General features: G+C 51.7%; 1 protein-coding gene across 1 annotated transcript; it reads left to right on the forward strand.

Moving 5' to 3' along the window:
* The first annotated feature begins 22,892 nt into the window (after positions 1-22,892).
* Positions 22,893-25,117, forward strand: LOC136455216 (uncharacterized). The gene is made up of 5 exons (XM_066455340.1): positions 22,893-23,329; positions 23,413-23,689; positions 23,945-24,085; positions 24,488-24,698; positions 25,026-25,117. Exons 1-5 carry the CDS (start codon positions 22,893-22,895, stop codon positions 25,115-25,117), a joined length of 1,158 nt encoding a protein of 385 aa, XP_066311437.1.
* The last annotated feature ends 675 nt before the right edge of the window (positions 25,118-25,792 follow it).

Below are 25,792 nucleotides of genomic sequence, written 5' to 3' on the forward strand. Positions count from 1 at the left end.
GTTCAGAGGGGCCTACCTATGGAATCTCCACTGTGGAGAGGCCGGTAGGTTACCCTTGTCGATCGAACAACTTAGGCCACTACCAAGAGACAGATAGGGAGTCGTGGGACACACCATGCAGGTTACACCGGCTTCGTCACGAACGTCGAATCCGGACTCCACATGGACATGTCCGGTAAGAGCTCTTCGAACCCATCTCTGGAGCCATCGAGGTAACTTTACCAGCCCCTGCTTTTTCTTTCTCATTCATACATTCATCCTATACATCCAACATTGCATATGCAATTGCTGCATCACAACGCTTCACGTCGCGTCACGAAGCGGTAGTCGTCTCATTCAATATGAGTGACGACCGACTGAGGTTCGAAGGCCGGCCCGCGAAGGGCTCGAGGCCGCCTCTGGTCAAACAGAGCTAGGGGAGAAAAATCGAGGTGAGCCCCAGCAGCCTTGGCCAGCCCCGCTCAAAAGTGGATAGGAACATCTTGACCTTTCTCGTTCGATTCTAACCTCGAGCCAAGCCCATAGAATCTCCATCGAGGAGAGGCCAACAGGCCACCCAAGCCTACCGAATGGCTCAGGCATCTGCCGGGAGGCGGGTTAAGAAGTAGTGGAATGCCACATGAGGGCTCTGTCGACCCTATCAGTGGATGATGGACCCGGATTCCACTCGAACATGCCCATTAGCGAGCTCACCAAGCGCAATACTCGAGCCATCGAGGCAAGTGTCATTAGCTCAGCCCCTCTAGCTACGAAAACCGAGGATGGGGTGACGCATGAAACTCGGCCAACCCCTACTGAACCCCACGGGGCTTGGGGGCTCAGGCCACCCAACCCTAAATCAGGAGACCAGGGTTCGAAGGCCAGCCCATGGAGGGCCTGAGGCCGCCTCGCGTCGAACAAGAGCCCGGGGAAAAACGTAGATGAGCCCCTATGGCCTCATCTCAACCTTCTCGTTTGATCCTAGCCTCTAGCCTAGCCCATAGAATCCCCATTGAGGGGGCATCTATTGGAAGGTGGGTTAAGGAGCAGCGGAATGCCACACGAGGGCTTTGCCAACCCTATCACAAACAATGAAACTAGATTCCACTAGAACATGCCTGTTAGCGAGCTCACCAAACACATCACTCAAGCCATCGAGGCAAGTGACGATTAACTCAACCCCTTCGGTTGCGGAAACCACAGATGGAGTGACAACCACAAAAACAAGCCGACCCTCGACCAAAACCTTGCTACGCGTAGGGGCTCGAGGAAAGTTGGACTCACAAGGGGTCGGATCTCACTTGGGGGCTGATAAAGGTATAAATAGACCTTTTCTGAAATAGTCACCGCATCAAACCTCTTCCTCACATTAAGCCTAGCCACAAGGTTTGTGGAAACGAACAACTGAGCATCCCTGGTCAGACTACAAAAAGCCTACGCCTCGGCGGCTATGGTGTCTTTGCTCACCAGCATGATCAAAGTTCCGCTCTCACACCTCGGACCCTATGGTCTTAATGAACAGAAGGGTCAGAATATGTGAGCCCCTTTTTTGAATACAAAAAGGGAGGAAAATAGGTTCAATCAAGCAAAATGAAATAACAAAATTGTTTTTATGATACATAAAGGTCAACGCTTGTCCTTTGATTACAAAAAATGATCATCTGACCTATTCAACTAACTACCCCCCTCCGGGGAGAACTATGTCTTCAATTTTGTTTGCTAGGTCCTACGAGAGAGGAGCCACCACCGTATCTATCTCATCTAGCTCATGGGCTTCATAGCCAGGAGCGAAGTCGAGGCTCATCGCCTCCAAGTCAATGCTATCCGCATAATGAGAGCGGGCGATTGCAAAGGCTTGGTTGATCCCAGCATGAAGGGCGTTCCTTTCAAGTTGGCGCACTCGCGCCATGATCTCGACGTCATGGGCCGTGAGAGAACTGGTCCCCTCTGACCGCACCACCTCTAGGTCATCGTAGACCACTCCAAGGGTGGTGCTCAGGATACCGAGCTCGTCGCTCTCCGCCTGAAGGTTCCTCCTCACCTCGGCGAGCTCCGTGGCTAGCCCAGTAGAGACACCCTCGGCCTCTATCCTCTAGGTTGTAGCAGTTCCTCTACTATGCCTCGTCATGCTCTTGGATGGCCTGGTCACGCTCCTCGTAGGCCATGCCACGCTCTGAGTGGAGCCTCCCCATGGTTTGGAGTAGCTCGTCTCGCTCCTTGTGTAGCTAGGTGACCGCCTTGGCATCCTGACTCGCCCTCCGCTCTAGGGCTATGAGCTTCTCCTCGGCTATTAGCTTCAGCTCCCGCTCCTTCTCAGCCTCAGCCAGAAGGTTGAGGATCCGCTAGCGGGTCTCAGCATCCCTCTAGAGTAGCTGGTCCCACTCCCTCTAGACTCTGGTGGCCTCCTCCTCATCTTGCCGCACCCTCGCCGATAGGGCCTCAAACGCCCTCTCGGTCTCCTCCTCATGCCGATGGGCCTTGGCCTCCTACAGTCGAAGACTATCTGCCTCCTTAGCCAGGGGAGTCAGCTCGGCCACCCTCTATTAGGCAGCAACAAGCTAGGCGGTCACATCCCCATGCAACCATGCCTCTTCAGCGAGGTGGTCCTAGTTCTCCTTCTGCTCGCGAAGGAACCAGGATTTCTCCCAGCTACGAGCGATAAGGGACTAAAAAAAGATAAATGTCATAACACAAAAATACATGAAGAAAGAAGAAGGTGAGAGGCAAGGTCAAGTGAATACCCAGCTAGTGGGAACGATGACTTCACGGAGGGCGGCCCTAGCATGGTCCAAGGCCTTTAGCACGGTCGTAATCCCCTCATCAAGACTCTCCCGCTCCATGCTCTCAGTGGCATCATCAAGGACAAAGAGTGTCGATGTCGGGTCTTGCGGATTTGTCCATTGGAGCAGGGGCTCATCCCGCATGGGCGAACGGCTGCCCCTTGAGGTCAGGGCCAAGGATGATTCCCTGCCGGTCCTCTCCGCCACCGCCACAACATCCGAGGACCCCTTAGCCGCGTCCCCCTCTGTCCGGCCCACGTCGGGCACCGTGGCTTGGGCCGCCGGTGGCACAGATCGCACCGCTTCCTCGGGCACTACCACGGTTGCATCTAGCTATGCCTGGCCTATAACAGTCGCTACCAGCTCCACCTGCATCGGTAGGGCCACGATCGGTGGCGGCACACCCACCGCAGTTGGCAGCTCCGTCCGCCCCGTCATCGGCCACGGAATCACCTCCTTCGCTGGTGCTTCGATGACCTTTAAGGGCATTCCTTTAGCCCTGGCACCCGCTTGTCCCACCGAGGGCATGGGTGCCACTATGAGCAGTGCCTCATTGGCCGGCAACACAGTCGCACCGGTGCCGCTCCCGCCCGAAATGGGTGCAACATCAGCCGATGGCTGCCGCCTCACTTGAAGGGTGACGCTCTATTTTGGCATCAATGCCAAAAGATTGCACCGCCTGAAGACGCCGTGAGAAAGAAAGGCATGAGAAAAATAGAGAAATACAGAGAAAAATAGAGAAAAACAAGGGAATTGGTGTTACATCGGCGCTGTTGGGCAGCGGATATGTTTGGGGGGTGAACCCCCAGACCCTTGCTCCACCTCATTGGGGTAGGGCTGTTTTGAACCCGCCCCCTGCTCCCGGGTAGAGGGGCTCACTTCCCTTGCATCTGAGGGCATAGCGGCGGAGCCACCCTCCTCTATTGGCACCTCGGGCGCAGCGGTAGATCCACCTACCCTAGCTAGCTCTTGGGGCGTGGTGGTGGAGCCACCCTCCTCCGCTGGCGCCTTGGGCATAGCGGCAGATCCGCCCACCCCTGCTAGCTCTTAGGGCAGGCCAACGGTCTGACCCATCTTCGCTGGCCTCACGGACGTGCCTTCCCCTCCATGAAATGCAAAGGGTCCCAACCCCTGCAAGAATAAACAGGTACCAGTCAGCATATCCTCGCTCTCTAGGTCATCACACTCGGTGTCGTTGACTACCTCATCATCATCTTCCTCGTCGTCATTGTCGTCACTATCAGTTTCCTCCCCTCGCTCACGTGCCAACAATTTCTACTGCCTCTTCTTCCTCTCGTCCTCCTTGGCCTTCCTATGCCGCTTTGCCTCGGTGTGGTTCATCGCCCTCACGGACGGATCCCTCGGCAATGGAGCCAGGTGATCCCTGAGGATGAGGTCCCTCGGTTGGTTCCCCAATCTCAATGTCAGTATCAAGGGGTCGGGAGTTCAATTGAAAAGAAGGCATGAGGAAGGGAAAACTTACAAGGACAAAGTATCTAGGTTCCAGCCACATCGGGGGATGCCCCGACACTGGGTACACAAAATCAACGGGGGTGCCCGCGCTGTCTCTAGAAGGTTTCATCGCCTCCTTGCTGTGCTGCGCCACTTTGGAGGGGGAGAGCGCCCCTCTATGAGCGACGTCCCATCGAATGACACCCTAGGTGCCATCGCATACAGGGGAAGCACGCGCCTCATTAGTGGTGCCACCCTCCTCGCATCATAGGCGCCGATGATGCACAACCCCTTTAGACCCCTCTCCTTTAGGATTCTGATGGCGATGAGGTGGTCCCAGATCTTCTTCTTGTCCTTCTCTGGGACACCCCACTTCCTCCACAAGTCTAGGACCTCTTCGACTAGGCACCCGATGAACTTAAGATAGAACCAATGTGAATGTCACCCCTTGTTGGAGGTTGACAAACGCATTGGCGGGTATTTGCCGACCTGATTGTTCTAAAGTTGGATACCGGTGCATCCCATCGGCGTGTTTAGCTCCTGCTTGTTCTCCCGCTTCTTCTAAAGGGTGACGACGAAGAAGTACCACCACAGATCAAAGTGGGGACTAATCCCTAGGAATCCCTCACATAGGGCGATGAACGCCGCCATGTGCTGGATTCCATTGGGATTGAGGTGCTGCAACTCGATTTGGTAGTAGTGTAGCAACCCCTAGAGAAATTTGTGAGCAAGGGTAGCAAACCCCCGCTCGTGGAAGTGCATGAATGAGACGACGTAGCCATCGGGTGACGACGGCACATCCTCCTCGCCGGGCAGCCGCCACTCCTCGGTGGTGGTCCACGCGCAGAGAAGACCGTAGTGGACAAGGCCCTCCATACGCTAGAGGGTGATATCAGAGTGGCACCATGGCTCCATTAGAAGATGGGGGTGGGTGGATGAAAACTCGATGGAGGCTGAGACGTGGATGCAGGGAGCTTAGGCGATTGGTGGCAGAGGTTGTAGATGTGAAGGCAAGGAGGCAAAGTATGAAACCCTGGGGGCGAACCCTTTGGTTTTATAGGGGCAATGGATGTGAGGAAACCAACCATCCACCTAGATCTCCACACCTACCATGATCCACCACAACGTCACGCCATGGGATATGCACACACAATCCCTATCCTTTCCTTTAGGAAACTCACCGGACATTTTGCCTCCCCGGGCGGACTGGGACTCATTATGAGTAAGAGGAATATGGATCAAAAACACATCTACGACACATCTAGGCTTAGGAGTTTGATGATTGTCCCATCAACATGTCCAACAGCCCCCCCAAGCGCCCCAACAATAAGGGATGGAAAGAGCTGGGCCCCACAAGCGGCTAGCGCCCAGGTGCACGAGCGCCACGGGCATCTCGACCCACGATTGAGTCTCAGCAGGCTTACCCTAACCGGATCCCCACAAATGGGATACTGGGACCCCAATCAAACTATCTAGCTAAACAACCACCAAACCTCATGACCATACCCGCAAAGGGTCCGACCTTGGCGAAAAGGAATCACCGTCTTCAGGACACGTCGTGGGCAATAATAGAGGGACAGGGCCCTTAGAGTCCCCTCTTTCAAAAAAGCCTCCGAAGGAGTATTCTACTCCTCCGTAGGCTCAGGGGCTACACCCACCGGGTGTGCTCACGCGCACCCGCTGGCAAATCAGAAAAACCCATAGGTGATTTTACTCGAATCGTTCGGGGCTACTGTTGGGGACCAATAGTAGGGTGCCCAAAGAGGAGGAGTTAATGACCATCAATGTTGATTCATCTGTGTGATCAAGAGCATGACTACACCGCTTGTCGAGTACCGCCTCGTCTAGCCACCGAGGCGGTGGGCCTTGCCTAGTCTGACCCCTGAGGGTTGGCTCCACCTCGGTGGGCCCTACCTTGGCTGACTCCTACGGTAGCGGGCCCTATCTTGCCTGACCCCTGAGTGTTGGCTCTGCCTTGGCTGACTCTAGAGGGATGGCTCTATCTCACCCGACCCCCGAGGGCTGGCTTCGCCTCGCCCGATGTCTGAGGGCTGGGTCTGCCTTGCCTAACCCTCGAGGGCTGGCTCTGCCTCGCTCGACGTCTGAGGGCTGGCTCCGCCTTGCCCGTTGTTTGAGGGCTGGCTCCGCCTCACCCGACGTCTGAGGGTTGGCTCCATCTCACCCAATGTCTGAGGGCTGGCTCTGCCTCGCCGATGTCTGAGGGCTAGCTCTGCCTCGCCAGACGTCTGCGCATGACACCTTTATAACGACGCACGTAGATAAGGCAGGACACTCAAGTCAACCACAATACCGAGGACTGTACCCTACATGCTTGAAGGAAAGTACCGTCAGGCCATGCTAGAAGGGTGCTTTGTGACCTCTCAGGCATGTCAGAGCCCAAACAGTGTTGTAGGTGCCAACATTTGCCTTACAGTGTTGTGGGCGTCGTCATTTTCCCTCGGGCATGGATTCTTATGGAAGCTCATGACAACCACTATGGTCCAGAAGGAAACTAACATCATCCACAGTAACGGATGTGCGGTCACTGTGCTGCCTGCTCCCTGTATGGCCGTCAATCAACACCCTAGTCTGCCGCGTCACCCGCCGGGGTAGGATGGGACGTGACAACTCACTGACAATGCTAGGACATGGCATCATTAGTAGACAGATGCCCAGCGTGGCCCTGTTGGGGTCAGTAGACATGCGCCTGGTGTGGAGCTATCCCTATCATCGCCTGCCATGTCAGTGGGGCCCGCACAGAGGAAAAGGAAGACCCGGCGTCATTGAAGGACTTCCTTTACCTCTGGTTTTTCTCTTTTCTCCATCTGTAATCCCTGCTCTCTCTTGGCCTATAAAAGGGAAAGTAGGGCACCCAACTAAAGGGATCAATTCACTGCATCACAACAGAACCATTAACCTCGAACACATAGCTGAGTAGCAACCAAGCTCTCAGCACCCATTTGACCTTTCCATCAGAGACTTGGGACCTGTCCCTCTCTCGCCCATTTGTAACCCCTACTATGAACTTTTTAGTGCTAATAACATAAGTAACAGCCACGAACTGGAAGTAGGGACATTCTGCCCGAACCAGTATAAACCTAGTGTCTTTTTAGCATACCATTCGGGTCAGATGCGTAATAACATAAATTCACTCGTTGGTGTTAACTCGAAACACCGACAAACATACATCTAAAATGCATGAAACATATGGTTGCAATATGTGCTCATCTACTTGCTGCCGCCCGATGAAGGCTCGTTGACGCATGTGCGGAGGAGCGAGGCGTGAGCGGCGCGCGATGCGAGGCATGGGCGGGGTGCATGGCACGATGCGGGCCTGGCGTGAGGCGTGAGGCATAGGGGGCACGGCGTGAAGCAGGTCCAGCGTGAGGCGCATGGGCGCACAGCATGAGGCGGTTACGTCCCAGTGGAAGCATCTAGTTTTTTTTTAATAATGGGCCAGTCGGACCTAGTCTGTAGGCCAAGTGAAGACGCGGCAGAGAGCATTACCGATATAGAAAAGCCAAAACGTCTTATATAATTTAAAATGAAAGGAGTATATATGATTATGAAATAGTACTTGCCTAGTCCGAAACTCTAAATACACAACTTTAAGCCGGATCCGGCCAATCAATTGATCTATGCAAAATACTTCCCTGGTTTCTCTCTTCCTTCTTTGCTTTGTTTCTCTTCATCATGACATAAGTGAACTCTTGCGTGCATCATATCCCATGGAAATCTTATATGAGCTGCTATTTTTGCCACTGCCGCCCTTCATGGATTCGTAATTCTGAATCCATACTCACTTTTGCAAACTCCCGCACAAATATGAATGTTTGGCTTGGTGAAGTAAACATGCAGCACACCTGACCTTCTCTGATCGTGATTGCATTCCTGCCAAAACAATTTCCCCAAAAAACACCTTCCATTTGTCCATGTTGCAGCTCTAAGATCATGCCCACCAATTACCTTAACTACTACATAGTTTTTGTTATGCACTTAGATGTATACTATATCTATAAAGTATCTTTGGGAAGAGTAGTAGCAAATAAGCTAATTTGGCCAAACCAATAGTTCAAATAGCAAAAGTACGTACACTGCAGAGTCAAATCAAAGTTAGAAAAGTACAACTTAGGATACAACTAAAATGACCTACTTGCATTTTAATAAAATGGAGAGAGTATCGAGTTTCAAAAAAAGAATGGAGAGAGTATCGTGGATGGAAGGGCACAAAGTGCACCATGGTCCGGGGGTCTAATAAGCTGCTAAGTTGCTAGCTTATTCAAAATAAAATCCGCACCAAACTTGATGAGGACATCACTCCTTCGGATGTACCCACCGATCCTCCAACCGTCATGCAAGGTCCAATGACCCGAGCTCGAATGCGTCAACTCAATTTAGAGGTGAGCTCGTTCTTAAGCGATCATTTTCATATTTTTGAGAATAGACTACTACCTAATGATGTTATCTTGCTAAGGAACATAGGAGAGGGTCACGAGGAAATTGGAGAAAGGCATAGAGGTGGAGAAGACCAGCAAGGATGACCAACACAAGCTGGAGGCTCAGTCCAACTGAAGTTGGAGTCCATCTCGGGTTCCAGGACCAGTCTGTCATAAAACTGGTCACACGAGCACGTTCGGGCTCCGTTTTCGACAATCCACATATGGATGGAAAGCTAATTAGATAAGGAAGCCAATGCAAGTGGTCTCACATCAAAAGCCCTTTGGAATCAACAGGAATCATCGAAACAAGTCAGCGTCCAGAATCTGCCAGGGTGCTGTGACACTGTCTTTTGGTCCGTTGGACTGTGTATCATGTTTGGGCCCATTAGGGGGCGTGTCTAGGGGTCCTTGCATGACCCTAGAATCTTCATAAACAGCCATCACCCCTCCATTAGGGTTGGGTTTTGCTTAGATTAATCTGTCAAGAACAATTTCGTCATTCATCGGTTTGTGAGACCCCAACATCGTGAGATTAATCATTCATCTGCAATTTGGTTGTTTTCTTTCTTGTTCTTGCTTGTGTTCTTCATTGCGTAGGCAGGGATTAGCCTTCTTGTCGAGGTCAATTGGATCCGTGTCTCGGTTGATAACCAGAGGAGTTGTGGTGCTAAGATTGTAAGGTTCGATCTTTCGATCTGAAGTCGGATTGGTGTGTCATTCTCCGCCACAATGATAGTTACCACTACCTAACAGAAGATCGGGATTCCCATCCCCATTAAGTGGTATTTAGAGCTAAGGTATACCATCTGGTTCATATTCATTCCCTAGTTTTGAGTGTTTCGCATTTGTCCCATAGTCCAGTGCCATACTCATTTTTTCCTTTCCTACAACCTTCCGCGCCATAGCCTTTGCATATTTCAATTTCAGAGTCCGTTGTGTTGAGTTTATGTCCTGGTTGAGGTCTTGTTGCTGGTTAGGTCGTGTTAGAGTTCAGTTTATGTGTTTTTCCCCATGTTTCCATCAAATCCTTGCTGTCGTGACCAATTTTGCGCGCATTATTCCCGTTTTGTCCTCTAATTTGGAGTCAATTCTCAAAACTGGTCTAGTTTTCGCATACAAACTCGGATTTTGACGTTCCATATATCAAAATCGATCAGAATTTTTTTGGATCCACTCGTCCCTAGCCTCGCCGAGTTTGGAAAATTTTATTTTGGCCAAAAACTGGTCACAAGATCCTCTTTTCGTGGTCACAAGTTTTTTGTTAATTTTGAGCCCGTCTTTTGAATTTTCCACAGGCCACGCCTTTCACTTGTTTAAGTTCATACTTTCTGTGGTTACTTCTTTTATGCTCCTAAGTGAAAAAATATCAAAAAAATAAAAAGAAAAAGTCAAAGAATCCCAAAAAAACAACAACCCAAAAATAGAGAAAAAAGAGAGGGACAAAAGTGGAACAATATCTAGAGGAGCACATAGAGAAGGCCAAAGTGAGCTGTGTTAGCGTGTGCTATTTGATTCCTTGTTCGTGTTGCTCTTGCTATCCACCATACTTGTTTGTCACACACCTAGCACCTTGTGATCCACCATACTTGTTTGTCACACACCTGGCACTTGGAACATTTTAGACCAGCAACGAGAATAAGTACTTTGAACTATAATTCAACATTACTTTCTATTACTGACTTATGTGCCAAATATATATATTATTCTTTATGTGCCTTCCAAGCTCCACAAACTCTTCAGATCAGTACAAAAAAATGCCCTTGCAATCTCGGTACCACTGCCTCACAGGTATCATGAACCAGCCACCGGTTGTACCGCCCACTGCTTGTGTTGGTAAGAACTTTGTAAGAGCTTGGTAAGACGCTTCCACTTGCTGTAAAAAGTGACACCACTAAAACCACGTAGTCATTTGGTAGGGATAACTTTCACCGTTTGTTCCTGATTTTTGTGTTTACAATGGTAGAAGGTGATCAGACTAGAGATAACAGTCCTAAGGATTTCAACGAGTGTGTCAGCCAAGAACAACTGCAAGCTGTTGTAGAGAATGCCCAAAAAAGGATGAATGAGGCCATTAGGAAGGCCGTCACTGATGCACTCATTGAACTCAACATTGGCAACAACATGGAGAGATTGGACAAATGAATTTCCACGCTAACTGATAAGGTTACAGAGTTGGAAACCTTGGTGGCGGTTAACAACGACGTCTCTGGCAGCAACACCGATGGTCTCTTACCAGAAGACACGGTGCATGATGCCACTAGGAACATATATCGAGCAGCCTTCCGACAAGCAAGATTACGATGATGTCTTCGTCGCAACACGACAGGTATGGGTGGTCTCCACCACCATCAAGGTAATAATCATCGTGTGCCCGATGATCCTTATGCTAAGATTAAGTTCACAATACCATCTTTTTTGGGTCATTATGATGCTGAGGGATATCTTGATTGGGAGATGACGGTAGAACAAATGTTTAGTGCCCACCTTGTGCCTAAGCAACATAGAGTTCAACAAGCTACTAGTGAGTTTAAGGACTTTGCCATTATTTGGTGGAATAGGCTAGCTGCACAGGATGCTTTACCTGGTACGTGGGAAGAACTTAAGATAGCTATGCGTGCTTATTTGTTCCTCCTTATCATAGAGACTTGCGTAAGAAATTGATGCGTTTAGAACAACGAGAGAAATCTGTACAAAATTACTATGGTGAGCTCCAAAAGGGATTGATGCATTGTAGTGTTATGGAGTGGAACAAAGATTCCAATTGTTGTTTTTATTCGGGTTTGAGGTGCGAGATTCAGGACATTGTTGATTATAAAGAATTTAACACTGTCAACCAATTGTTTCAGTTTGCTATGCTTGCAGAAAAGGAATTGCAGGGGCGTGAACAGCAGAGCAAGAGCAAGGTCAGCACCACATACACGCCACGCTCGGCACCATCTTCGGGGCTGACCAAGCCAACCACTTTTTGGGCACCTCCACCAGTGAGGAAGCGACTAGTAGCCTCTGGAGTTACCGCTACACCTAAGGCACCTCCCGCACGACCTTTAGATTTAGGTAAAAATTCTTTGTAGGCGCCTACCAAGAGTGCCTCATCCGTTGCATCGATGGGACGCACTTCGGGCATCCAGTGCCACTGCTGCCATGGAATTGGCCATGTGCAGAAGGACTGCCCAAGTCAGCGGGCATACATTGCTATAGAAGATGGTTACATCAGTACCTCTGACATTGAAGATGAAGAAGACGAAGATACAGATAAGGAGGGCGGCGAAGTCCTGGGTGACGAGGCCATGGCGGCCTATAGGAGCATCGTTGTACAACGGGTGCTCAGCTCACAAGTACAGCAACCTGAGAAGCTACAACGCCATAACTTGTTCTAGATTTTCTTCATCATCAGCAACCGTCGAGCACATGTCATTATTGATGGAGGTAGCTGCAATAATTTAGTGAGTTTTGATTTGGTCAAGAAGCTTGTCTTGACCACATGCCCACACCCACATCCATACCATATTCAGTGGCTAAATGATTCTAGAAAAGCAAAGGTAACATAAACCTGCAGAGTTTCATTTTCCATTGGTTCTTATGTTGATTCTATTGATTGTGATGTGGTACCTATGTAAGCCTGTTCACTCTTATTGGGTCATCCTTGGGAACATGACAATGATGCTACACACCATGGTAGAAGTAATAAATACACTTTTGTGCATAAAGGAAAGAAAATTACTTTGGTACCTTTGACCCCTGCTCAAATTGTACAAGCTGATAGAGAACAGCGCTGCTAGTTTGAATGATGTTCAATCTGAAAAATGAGCAAGTTGCTAATTCTATTCTCCCACCTAAAAAGGATAAGTCTACAACTATTTCTAAGGCCGAGGAGATTAAATTGAAGGGTGGTGCTATGCTTGCAATAAAATGTGACTTTGCTAAAATTTCTGATGATGGTATTTGCTATGCTTTGGTATGCAAACGAGCTATGTTTTCACTTGATGATATTGTTAGCTCGGTGCCTCCTGCTGTCACTATCCTTTTGTAGGAGTATGAGGAAATTTTTCCAGCTGAGATACCCCCGGGGCTGCCACCTATGAGAGGGATAGAGCATCAAATCGATTTGATTCCGGGAGCAACCTTGCCCAACCGTGCTGCCTATCGAACCAATCCTAAGGAGACTAAGGAAATTTAGCGGCAAGTCCAAGACCTTTTGGACCATGAGTATGTATGTGAAAGCCTTAGTCCTTGTGCCGTTCCTGTACTTTTGGTTCCTAAGAAAGATCGAACTTGGCGTATATGTGTTGATTGTAGAGCCATCAATAATATTACTATTCGGTATCGTCATCCTATTCCTAGGCTAGACGACATGCTTGATGAGTTGTGTGGTTCTATAGTTTTCACCAAGATTGACTTGTGAAGTGGCTACCACCAAATTAGAATGAAACTTGGAGATGAATAGAAAACCATGTTTAAAACCAAATTCGAGTTGTATGAGTGGTTAGTAATGCCTTTTGGTTTGACAAATGCACCTAGCACTTTCATGCGCTTAATGAATGAGGTTTTAAGAGCTTTTATTGGTCATTTTGTGGTAGTCTACTTTGATGATATATTGATTTACAACAAGTCTTTTGATGAACATATGGATCACTTACGTGCTATTTTTAATGCTTTACGTGATGCACGATTATTTGGTAACCTTGAGAAGTGCATCTTTTGCATGGATCGAGTTTCTTTTCTTGGCTATGTTGTAACTCCACAGGGAATTGAGGTGGACGAGATGAAAATTGAAGCCATAAAGAGCTAGCCGGTTCCCCAAACCATCACACAGGTGAGGAGTTTTCTTGGTCTTGCAGGATTCTACTGCCGTTTCGTCAAAGATTTCAGCACCATTGCTGCCCCATTGCATGAGTTGACGAAGAAAGGGGTGATGTTTCATTGGGGAAAGGCACACGAGGAGTCCTTTGACACTTTGAAGGACAAGCTAACACACGCACCATTGCTGCAACTTCCAAACTTTGGTATGACTTTTGAGTTAAAATGTGATGCTAGTGGAGTTGGCATTGGGGGTGTTTTGATGCAAGATGGTAAACACATTGCTTACTTTAGTGAAAAATTGCATGGCCCTGTTCTGAATTATTCCACGTATGATAAGGAATTGTATGCACTTGTCCATTCTTTAGAGACGTGGCGTCATTATTTGTGGCCTAAAGAATTTGTTATTCATTCTGATCATGAATCACTTAAGTATCTTCGCTCTCAACATAATCTGAATCGTAGGCATGGTAAATGGGTTGAATGAATCTTTTCCTTATATTATCAAACACAAGAAAGGGAAGGATAATGTGATTGCTGATGCTTTGTCTAGACGATATACCTTGCCGTCCCAACTTGATTGTCGGATTTTTAGGCTTGAATCAATAAAAGAACAATATACGCTTGATCCTAATTTTAAGGATGTGTTGCTGAATTATAGAGAGGGACATACATAGAATAAGTTTATGATCAATGATGGGTTTTTGTTTAGAGCTAACCGCCTATGCATTCTAGTTGGTTCTGTTCGTCTTTTGTTGTTGCAGGAGGCACATGAGGCGGATTGATGGGACATTTTGGTGCCAAGAAGACGGAGGAGGTGTTGTCCACATATTTCTTTTGGCCAAGGATGAGGCAGAATGTAGAACGGTACATGGCTCGGTGCGCCACATGTCAAAAAGCTAAGTCACAGTTGAACCCACATGGTTTGTATATGCATCTTCCTGTTCCTTCTACTCCTTGGGCTGATATATCTATGGATTTTGTGTTGGGTTTGCCAAGGACTAAGAGGGGGAGGGGATAGTATTTTTGTGGTGGTTGATCATTTTTCTAAGATGGCACATTTTATTCCTTATCATAAGAGCGACGATGCTTGTTCATATTGCTGACCTTTTCTTTCAAGAAATCATTCGCTTGCATGGTATGCCTTCTACTATTGTTTCAGATCACGATGCAAAATTCTTGAGTCATTTTTGGTGCACTTTGTGGAATAAATTGGGGACCAAGCTGTTGTTTTCTACAACCTGTCATCCCCAAACTGATGGGCAAACTGAGGTAGTGAATCGAACATTGTCCACCATGTTGAGAGCAATTTTGAAGCGCAATTTGAAGATGTGGGAAGAGTGTTTGCCGCATGTGGAGTTTGCATATAACAGGGCGGAACATTCCACCACCAAGGTAAGTCCTTTTCAGGTAGTGTATGGTTTTAACCCCCGTGCTCCTATTGATCTTTTGTCTTTACCGTACCACTAAGAGAACACATAGTGATGCTAGAGAGCGTGCTGATTTCATTCGTAAGTTGCACGAAACAACTAAAGCAAATATTGAAAGAATGAATGAAAAGTATAGAATTGCTAGTAGTAAAGGTAGAAAAGAAATTAAACTTGAACCGGGTGATTTGGTTTGGTTACATTTGAGAAAAGATAGATTTCCTGAGCTACGTAAGTCTAAATTAATGCCAAGAGCAGCTGGTCCTTATAAGATAATTGAGAAAATAAATGATAATGCCTACAAACTTGAGTTGCCACCTGAGTTTGGGATTAGTCCCACCTTTAACATTGCAGATTTGAAGCCTTATTTGGGAGAAGAAGATGAGCTTGAGTCGAGGATGACTCAGTTTCAAGAGAGGGAGGATGATGAGGACATCACTCCTTCAGATGTACCTGCTGATCCTCCAACCGTCATGCAAGGTCTAATGACCCGAGCTCGAATGCGTTAACTCAATTTAGAGGTAAGCTCGTTCTTAAGCGATCCTTTTCATATTTTTGAGAATAGACTACTACCTATTGATGTTATCTTGCTTAGGAACATAGGAGAGGGTCATGAGGATCTTGGAGAAAGGCATAGAGGCAGAGAAGACCAGCAAGGACGACCAACACAAGCTGGAGGCCCAGTCCAACTGAAGTTGGAGCCCATCTCGGGTTCCAGGACCAGTCTGTCATAAAACTAGTCACACAGGTGCGTTCGGGCTCTGTTTTCGACGATCCACATATGGATGGAAATATAATTAGATAAGGAAGCCAATGCAAGTGGTCTCACATCAAAAGCCCTTCGGAATCAACGGGAATCATCAAAACAAGTCAGCATCCAGAATCTGCCAGGGTGCTGCGACACCATCTTTTGGTCCGTTGGACCGTGTATCGTGTTTGGGCCCATTAGGGGGCGCATCTAGGGGTCTTTGCACGATCCTAGAGTCTTCATAAACAACAGCCGCACCTCCATTATGGTTGGGTTTTGCTTAGATTAATCTGTCAAGAACAGTTTCACCGTTCATCGGTTTGTGAGACCCTAACATCGTGAGATTAATCATTCATCTGCAATTTGGTTGTTTTCTTTCTTGTTCTTGCTTGTGTTCTTCGTTGCGCAGGCAGGGATTAGCCTTCTTGGTGAGGTCAACTGGATCCGTGTCTCGGTTGATAACCAGAGGAGTTGTGGTGCTAAGATTGCAGTGTTCGATCTTTCGATTTGAAGCCGGATCGGTGTGTCATTCTATGCCACAATGATAGTTACCACTACCTGATAGAAGATCGGGATCCCCGTCCCCATTAAAACTTATCAACTACGGTGGCGGTTGACATATAGGCCCAATTTCCTTTCTTTCCTCACCTCTCTCTCCTTCCCTTTCTCATTTGCTTCTTCCCGACCGTCAGCCGCCATGCCGCACCGTGCCTGCCCGCCAGCCTCTGGGGAGGTGCCTCCTCCTCGCACGGCCGTGCCACCCCACCCGCTCACCCACCCCACCCTGCCCCACTAGGCCTATGCTACCCTGACCATCCTGCTCGTCCGTCTCCTCTTCGCCGACCCACCCCGCCGGCCGGTGCCGCCCTTCCTGGTGGCCTTGAGGTTGGGCCAGGGCATGTGGCGCCGTGGCCGGGGGCGGCCTACCGCCGCACCGGTGCCTGTGAGTCCACTGCACTAGCTGCTTCTCCTCTCCACTCAAGCAAGGTACACTTAGTTGGATAATTTTGTTAGTAGTTACCAATAGTTAGTTCAATGGTGTGTTAGTTCTTGATTTAGATAGGTAGGTACATATTTAGATAGGCAGATGTTCACCGAGGGGATCGACGGAGGTCATCGCTTCTTCAAATGCCCACTGGCATGGGTAATTGCTATTACATTTCGTTTGTTAAATATGTTTCTCGAATACCCTTACAACTCACAGGACATACTTATTGTAGTCTTCCGAGTCCGAAGAAAACTGTGGGTTCACTAGGTGGGTCGATCCTCGACCAATTTATCCGCATCAGTAGTACATTTACTACCTGCAGGACCATATCTTCGATCCAGAAAGGGAATTTAGCAGTGGTTACAAGGAAGACAAAGACGACGACAAAAACAATGGTGCAGGTTCATAGGAGGCACTCTGCAATAATCCATATTACACCTGCCCCTAATCACAAGAATAAGGGGCTTCCACCGTCACCCCCCGCCACCACCACCAATAATGGGAGGCTATTGTGGAGAAGGTGCAACACAATTTGCTATGTGGCCACACTACTAGGACGACCCTATCTTATTCACATGGTACATCCATGTGTTTGTTGTTTGGTTTAATTACTTAAGGCATGTTAGGTTCAGTCGAAGGAACTATGTACCCTTGTTTGGTACATGTTCTCATATGTCATTTCGTGTGCTTGTTGTTCGCATCAATTACCTAAGGCATGTTAGGTTTAGTTTAGGACCTCTATACCCTAGTTTGGTATAGGTTCTCACATGCCATTTCATGTGTTGTGCGTGTTGAATTATATAATGCCCTACTTCGTTAGGTTTTATTCGCAGTACGTGATCTCATTTTACTACGTATGTCCATACTTAAAGTGCATGACATGACAACACAGGGCATATGGAATAAACCATAAAACTAACAAGTCATGGATAAACCATAAAACTAACAAGTCATGGAGACTACTGAGTGCAACGAGGCCACTTTCCCTTCCTCGGGGCATCAGGATTCTCCTCCATCGCTGCTTTCGCTCGGCATGCATGCTCAAGCTTCTTCTCTCTCTCCTCCCTATACGTAGCAACACGTCTCCTTTCCTCCTCTTCCTTGTGCTCCTTTTCTGCAGCCTCCTCTCTGTGTCTCTTCTCCATCATCTTCTTGTCCTCTGCCTCCCACCACAATAGTTCTGCATCCATTCCTTGTCTTCAGGCTTGATCTCAGTGTTGATCCACTGCTCAAAATCACAGAGCGATGGAGGGGTCTGCAACAAATACAATTGTTACAAAACAAAAAAAATCATGCAAGATTTCATATGACACAAAATAATTATTACAAAACCTCAATTCCTCACCATCTTGTTAATGCGACGCTGATGAAGTGTAGGCTCAAACACAAAATTGGAACACATCTGTCAGTGTTTTGGACCGGCGAGCCCTCAACCGACTAGTGAAAGTATACTACATGCCTCTAATCCTGGATGGTGATGCAAAGAGACACAAGGTTTATACTAGTTCAGGCAATAGGTGCCCTACATCTAGTCTGAGAGAGCGATCTTGTATTCCTTGCACCGAGGTGCTTGTAGTAGAGGCTTACAAGCTAGGCGAGAGAGGGAGCTAGTCCTAGGTCTCGGCGTAGAGTGGCATGGGTTGCTTGACATGTTGATCTCTTGCAACGAGGGAGCGTGTGTACTATAGAGCGTTGTGCGTAGCCTGCACAAGTGTGTGCTCGTGTGTCTGTGTGTCCCTAGAAGCAGCCCTGGTCACTCCCTTTTATAGTCAAAGGGAGGCATAGGGGTGGTACATGGATTTGCTACGTGACATTTTGTGAGCAGAGGTGGCATGTCCGAGCCCTATAGCTCATCACTGTGGCAGCATGGTCGGTGCAGCGGCCTTGTCCTCGGTGCACTGGAGCGACACGCTGGTCACGCCTGATCCTGTGCAACGTGGGAGCTCCTACGGCTTGACACAGGGTATGGTGCGTACTGCGGACGACGTGCCGATCGCTGTATGTTGACAATGTAGACAGCCAAGGCCTAGTCGATGCAGAGGCTGAACCATTGTGGGGGGCTTGGCGGGCGCGAGTCCTGAGGCTACCGAGACCTCAAAGCGGATAGCCGAGGCTCAGAGGGAGCAGTTGGTCTTTGTACATCGATTCCGAGGCTATAGGGACCCGAACATGACTCTCCACGTCGCGCTGTCCTCGGAGCAGGGGTTAGGAAGCACAGTGCAGCACAGGTGTCAGTCGTGGGCACAATGCCAAGCACAATGGCCGATAACCCCTGCCTCGTCCTGTCCCAGACGGCATGGCGTCGATGTGACTCACGTCTCATCGGCCACTCCGCTGTATCGAGCCATCGTTCGGCTGATGTCGTGGGAGTGGTTGAATGCGTTAGTTGGACGTGACATCCTGTCAGAGAAGTCGGTCAAGGTGGAGGCGACGGGGTTGTTGCCGAGCCGGCCTTGAGCAAGGCGGAGAATCGGTACCTCGTCCGAGGCCTTATGGGTGGGGCCTCGGGCGAGTCGGAGAATCGATACGTCTTTCGAGGCCTTACGGGCGGGGCCTCGGGCGAGTCGGAGAATCGGTACCTCGTCCGAGGCCTTACGGCGGGGCCTCAGGCGAGGTAGAGAATCGATACCTCGTCCGAGGCCTTACGTGCGGGGCCTAGGGTGAGGTGGAGAATTGGTACCTCGTCTGAGGCCTTACGGGCGGGGCCTCGAGCGAGTCAGAGAATTGGTACCTCGTCCGAGGCCTTACGAGCAGGGCCTTGGGTGAGGCGGAGAATCGGTACCTCGTCCGAGGCCTTACGGGCGGGGCCTCGGGCGAGGCGGAGAATCGGTACCTCGTCTGAGGCCTTACGGGTGGGGCCTCGGGCAAGGCGGAGAATCAATACCTCGTCCGAGGCCTTACTGCGGGGCCTCGGGCAAGGCGGAGAATCGGTACCTTGTCCGAGGCCTTACGGGTAGGGCCTTGGGCGAGTTGGAGAATCGGTACCTCGCCCGAGGCCTTACGTGCGGGTCCTCGAGCGAGTTGGAGAATTGGTACCTCGTCCGAGGCCTTACGGGCGGGGCCTCGAGCGAGTCGGAGAATCAGTACCTTGTCCGAGGCCTCGTGGTTTCATTTTGGGCCGAGCTCGCTTCGAGTGAGTCGGGATACTGTACGAGGTGGGCCGGGTGATCCAGCCGAGCCTCGGATAAGGTGGGGGTTTGCCGGTGGTTGTCTCTTGGCTTCAATATTTACAATGTCTAAGCAATTTTTTCGGTCCTTGCTTAGGGGACCCCTTTTTATGGTACCCGACAGTAGCCCCCGGAGCCTCAGGGAGAGTGTGAGCGCTCTTCCTGAAGTTTTGATGAGACTTGGCTCGCGGCAGCTCCTGGCGGGATGGTATTTCGTACTCGAGGCCTCAGTGGGTGTGCACGAGCACACCCGCTGGGTGTAGCCCCCGAGGCCATGGAGTGGATTTATTCCTCTAGGGGCTTTTCTCATGTTGAGCGAGGGGTTTTATCGCGTTTGCGGAGCCCACGAGTGCGAGTTTGGGTCGCTGGGCCTCGGCTTGGTTGTAGGAAGAGCCCCCAAGCCTCTACGCGGAGCAAGAGGGCGATCAGGAGTTTTCCTGTCTTTTTTGTGCGGCCCTCGCGCATCCTTTTCGTTCAGAAGGAGGGGTGGAGTATGCCAGGCTACCCTCGGTGGGCGCGAGCGGTGACACCTCCGATGAGCTATTATCGGGTAAGTCCGAGTGGAGGCCCATGCCCCATTCGATAGGGGTCGGCAAGCGGTCCAAAGACGCACTCCAAAAGTACTAGAGGGCTTCTCTAGTGGGTCCCAGGGCCGTTTGATCGGCCTCAGGGGCTCGGTGCCCCCCTACGGTGGGATCCCACTCAGAGACCTCCCTGCCGGTCTTGGACATGACTTAGGGCATCCCAAGCAATTGCTTGCTTGGGCCTCGGCCATGTACGGGCTCGCCCATAGTCATCCCTAACTCTGTTTGTCCTAGGGCAGCTGTCGAGACCCTCGGGGGCCCAGCCTTCGAACCCCTGGACCATAACGGGCTCGGTGCCTTTTATCGCTTTTGCTGAGCCCCCGAGTGCGAGTTTGGGTTGCTGGGCCTTGGCTTGTTTGCAGGAAGAGCCCCTGAGCCTCTGCGCAGAGCAAGAGGGTAATCAGGAGTTTCCCTGTCTTTTTTGTGTGGCCCTTATGCATTCTTTTCGTTTGGAAGGAGGGGTGGAGTATGCCAGGCTACCCTCGGTGGGCGCGAGCAGTGACACCTCCAGTGAGCTGTTATCGGGTAAGTCCGAGTGGAGGCCCATGCCCCATTCGATAGGGGTCAGCTAGCAGTCTAGAGACGCACTCCAAAAGTACCAGAGGGCTTCTCTAGTGGGTCCCAGGGCTGTTCGATTGGCCCCAGGGGCTCGATGCCTCCCTATGGTGGGATCCCATTCAGAGACCTCCCTACTGGTCTCGGACACGACTTAGGGCATCCCAAGTAATTGCTTGCTTAGGCCTCGGCCATGTACAGGCTCGCCCATAGTCATCCCTGACTCTATTTGTCCTGGGGTGGCTGTCGAGACCCTCGGAGGCCCAGCCTTCGAACCCCTAGACCATAACGGGCTCGGTGCCTAGTTCCTTAGTCTGAAAGGAATCGGGTGGGGGATATTCCCTTCCCATCGTCTGACAACGATGGTTGCGCCTTTTGAGGCGGTTCCTCGGGAAGATAGAACAGTGCCTGCCGTCGCTATGGTTAGATGCGACGCGACGTCTACGGATGGGACGTTACTGTGTGCACGTGGTTAATAAGGAAAAAGTAGACGCGTGGGCGGTTTAGTCGGATCTGGATTAACTGCGCTAGATCTGAGGGAAACTTCCTTGGTTTCGTCACCCATCCGTTTCACCCCCTTCCCTCCCTCATAAATATGTGACGAGCCTCGCCCCGCCCCTCCTTACCTTACCTGCCTGCATTCGCCCTTTCTGCCCTCGAGCGGTTGCTAAGAACAGAGAGCGCCGAGGAGAAGAAGGGAGAAGGGGGAGGAAAGGAGAGGGAGAGAGAGGGATAGCGAGAGCATGCCTTACCGCCATAGCCGCATTCTCCACCACACCCATGACCGGCGGTGCTATTGTCATCTAGGCGGATCCTTGGGGTTCGTCCAACGTGTCTGCGGCGATGCTTGTAGTCGCTCATCGACAACGGCCTCCTCCGCTTGGTTACCGACCCCAACAGACTAGAGTGGATTGCTCCGGGGGGTGAGCCAGAGCCGAGGCCACGCGAAGGCTACATCATGAGCTTCATGGCCTAAAACGAGCACGGTCTTGGCTTGCCGGCGGACCGGTTCATGCGGGCGCTCCCGCATTACTATGACGTGGAGCTCCACAATTTCAACCCCAACTCCATCGCGTAGGCGGCCATCTTTGTCGCCATCTATGAGGGGTACCTGGGCATCGCCCCCCACTGGGAGCTGTGGCTCCACTTCTTTTGGGTGGGTCTCAACACCGAGCCGACGGGCACGACGGGCATGCGGAAGGCGTTGAGGGCCAGCGGCTGCACTCTCCAAGTGCGCCAAGACAGATAGACCTTCTACATCCTGGCCTAGCTCGTGTCATCCAACCGCCACTGGTACAACAGCTGGTTCTACCTCTGCAACAATGACGGTGGGCTTCCCCCCTATACCGAGCGGGTTGTGGAGAGCTAGCCGGAGAGGTAGAGGTACGACGTCCCGGTGGTTGATCAACCCAAGCTGCAGCCGCTCCTGAAGGCGCTGGAGAGGCCACGCAGCTGCGGCCTTATGGTAGCCATGGTCATGGCAGCGTTCCACCGCCAGAGGGTGCTGCCGCTGATGGCTCGGCGGCAATGCTTGTTTGAGATGACACCGGGTGAGCCGATCGATGGCATCTGGTTGTCCGCTGCCACCCTTTCCGATGAGGAGGTTCTGCGTCGGGTGAGAGAGACGGTGGAGGGGCGGTAGAGGAGTAGTGAGCTGACCCTATTCCTGATGCACCCGTTGCGGGGGTACATCTCTCTGGTAAGTCATGCGCCGCTGCGGCCCCTGAGGCCTCCTCGCTCCTTACATTTTCAATCTGTCCCCTTATTTGCGTTTGCCGTTCCTGCAGGGGATGAGGGATGTGCGAGCCTCCCCACCACCTATTCCCGAGGACGTAGAGCGGCGGGTGGCGAATAGGGCGCATGCCGAGGCGTACAAGGAGCGAAAGGATGCCGAGGAGGCAAGGCGCAAGAGGAAGAGCCTCGAGCGCGATGAGCTAGAGAAACGTCGTCGGCAGTAGAGGCACGATGGTCTCCCGATGGAGCCGTCTCCGTCACCGTCGTCGACGGATTCTTCAAGCGATGACGATGAGAGCGAGGCGGGGCGGGGTCCTCTGGACCATCTCCCTGACGTCAGGGGGACTGCACCCGGGGCATCGGCGAGTGGCCCAGCGTTTCCAAGAGGAGGAGGAGAGGATGCCTCGGGGCTAGCGATCGCCTGCCCTGGGGCCGAGGCTGACATGTCCGAGGCACGGACGTTGGGGAAGCGTGCCGTTAGCCTGATGGGCTCGACAGCGGAGGTGGAACGGGCGACAGCGGGGGCAACCCAACAGCCTCCACAGAGGGTTGAGGGGGCATCGAAGTCCAGCGAGGGCCGGCCGACACCGGTGGACATGGGGGCCGTGCCGCCGCCGCCGCCACCACCGTTGCGGAGGATGAGGGACGCAGTGCGGAAGCTATTATGTCCCCATTCGAGGTAAGTGTTTTGTCAATGGAGTTTGCAGCATCTCCCACTCGTTCTTTGGTCGTTGGCTAACCTTGTGAGTGTTTTGTCTTCAGCCAAAAGCATCAGGCAAAAGCGCCCACCCTGGTGCCATGTAAGGCGCTCAAGGTGAGCACCAGCTCCACCGCCCGATGGGTGGTGGAGGTGCAGGCCGCCATACAGCGTGGCACGACGTTGGCCAGGGTCGACCCGAAGGAGCCGGTCGCCCAAGGAGAGGCTACCGAGGCGGCCACGAAGCAAGCGGGGCAGGAGGCGCCTATGCCCCGTGAGGCCGAGGCCCACGAGTCAGATGAAGCCGAGGCGCCCTTAGTTGCTGAGGCCACCAAGGGCAAGGTCGAGGCCCCTAGGACCTCCGAGGCCGAAGTGGCGGAGGCCGGGGCTCCCTAGACCACCGAGGCTGAGGTGGTAGAGGCCGGGGCTCTCGAGACCACTGAGGCTGAGGTAGCGGAGGTCAGAGCTCTCGGGACCACTTAGGCCGAGGCGGCGGAGGCCAATGTGGGCGTGGCAAAGCCGGCGGCCTAGGATACGGAGACGGAGGCGGGGCAAGCTTTGGTACTGCCCCTGGTCCAAGACCCGCCGCCATCACAGGAGAGCGCCCGGGAGGTGGAGGTTCATTCAATCTCCTCCAATGATACTTCCTGGGGGAAGGAGGTGGTGGACGCCGAGGCGGCCAGCACCGCGGAGCAGCCGGCTCTGACTTCCGGCGAGGGGAGCTCGGCCCTCATCTGGGTACGACCCGAGCCCGTGGGTGGGATAGCCCGTGTGTCTTGTGGCAGAGCCAGGACAACCCTAAGGGGGAGCCTCTATTCGCCCTCGAGGATGCAGCTGAGGGGGGTGCTAGGACTCCTTCGAGCAATTCCGCCGTCTAGCAGAGCAGTTGCTGCGGACAGCACTGTCCGTCGTGGCTAACGACCTGCCCGGTGTTGCCCACGTACGTGCTTTCTTTTCTTGTGTTGTGTCATTTTTTCCCGAGTTTTCTCGCAGTGCTTGATGTCTGTTCTGCCCATCCAGGAGCTCAAGGCTCGGTCCCTCGGGAAGTTGATGTTCCTCTGGTGGGAGAGGGACATCTGGGACCAGCTCCAGCAGCAGAAGGACCTGCTCGCCAATGCCAATGAGCTTCTGTCGGCGCAGAGTGCGGAGGTGGAGGACCTTCGCCTTCGCTATGCTGATATGAAGGCCGAGGTGGCCACGGCTCGAGAGCAGGCCACCCCTTTGGCGGCGCGGATCAAGGAGCTGGAGGAGGAGTTGACCCGGGTGGCCGGCGAGCGGGACACCTTCAGGTCTTGGGCCGAACAAGTGGAGGCCTCTGTCAAGGCCGTCGCCGGGCAGCTGGGGCGGAGCAGTGCGTGCACCTGCTGATGAAAGGTGCCCTGGCGGAGGCCCTCAAGGTGTCCAAGGTCTTCTGGGTCGAGGCCTTAGCCTGGAAGGAAAAGGCCGAGGGTGAGTCCCGTTGAGCCATGCCCCTTGTTTTATTTGTTTTTCTTGCGTTTGACCCCTGACTCCCCGATGCGACGCAGAGCTGGAGAGGGAGGCTTCCAAGGCGGCCGAGGCCTCTCGGGTTGAGGTCCAAAACTAGAGGGAGAAAGCCGAGGGTGAGTCACGTAGGCTTGCGCCCCTGTTCGGCTTGTTTTCTTTTGTGCTTAACCCCGTCCCGCTTGTCTTTGCGTAGGGTTGGAGAAGGAGGTCACCCGGGTAGCTGAGGCCTCCGTCGCAGTGCAGGCGGTGCTCGAGGCCAAGATCCGGGAGCACAACGTGCTGTAGAGCATCGCCCGTACCACCTGCAAGGCCCTGGAGGTCGGGGGGTCGAGTCAGGTAGCTCCCTCAGGAGCCGCCTGATCGCGTTGAGCGGTCGAGTCCACGAGAGGCTCTGGGGGGCACTGCATATGGGCGTCAAGCGTGCCCTGACCGTCGTCTCCTCGCACTACACTGGCATCGACCTTGAGGCCGTCAGCGATGGTTATGTCATGGCTGAGGATGACGAGAAGGCCAAGGAAGAGGTAATGAAGCTGGTGGAGGCGGCTGAGGTCCCTGACACGGCACTAGCAAGGTTGTTCAAAGAGGAAGTGGTTCCTCCTACGCCGACCGTCGACGCTGGCGACCCTGAGTTTTAACTTGGGCCAAAGGGGCCATGTAAATAGATTAGGACTTACATTATTGTACCATAACACTTGTGGCAGTCGAGGTCTTTTTAAAGTACTTATGCGTATACGCTTTTTAATCATTTTTTATTGTATTTTCGAGCCTCTGCCCTCTGTCTCGTCTTTGAACATATCACTTGCAAAAAACTTCCTCAGAGCCTAAGCTGCCCCTCGGGCAAAAGGTGGTGAGGGAGTTGCCGTAGCCCAGAGGCGTAGGCCATCTCGTGGCTCGGCCAGCCTTTTGGCCCTGAGACAGACTTTCTGTCCTTAGGTTTTTTACAATCGATTTGCCAGAGTA

Source organism: Miscanthus floridulus, chromosome 5, assembly GCF_019320115.1.
Source record: "Miscanthus floridulus cultivar M001 chromosome 5, ASM1932011v1, whole genome shotgun sequence".
Lineage (NCBI taxonomy): Eukaryota > Viridiplantae > Streptophyta > Magnoliopsida > Poales > Poaceae > Miscanthus > Miscanthus floridulus.

Coding starts and splice junctions, on each gene's coding strand:
- LOC136455216 (XM_066455340.1), top strand. CDS start 22,893: ATGGAGCCGTCTCCGTCACCGTCGTCGACGGATTCTTCAAGCGATGAC. Junction 23,330..23,412: donor CTATTATGTCCCCATTCGAG/GTAAGTGTTTTG, acceptor TTTTGTCTTCAG/CCAAAAGCATCAGGCAAAAG. Junction 24,699..25,025: donor CGGGCAGCTGGGGCGGAGCA/GTGCGTGCACCT, acceptor GTCTTTGCGTAG/GGTTGGAGAAGGAGGTCACC.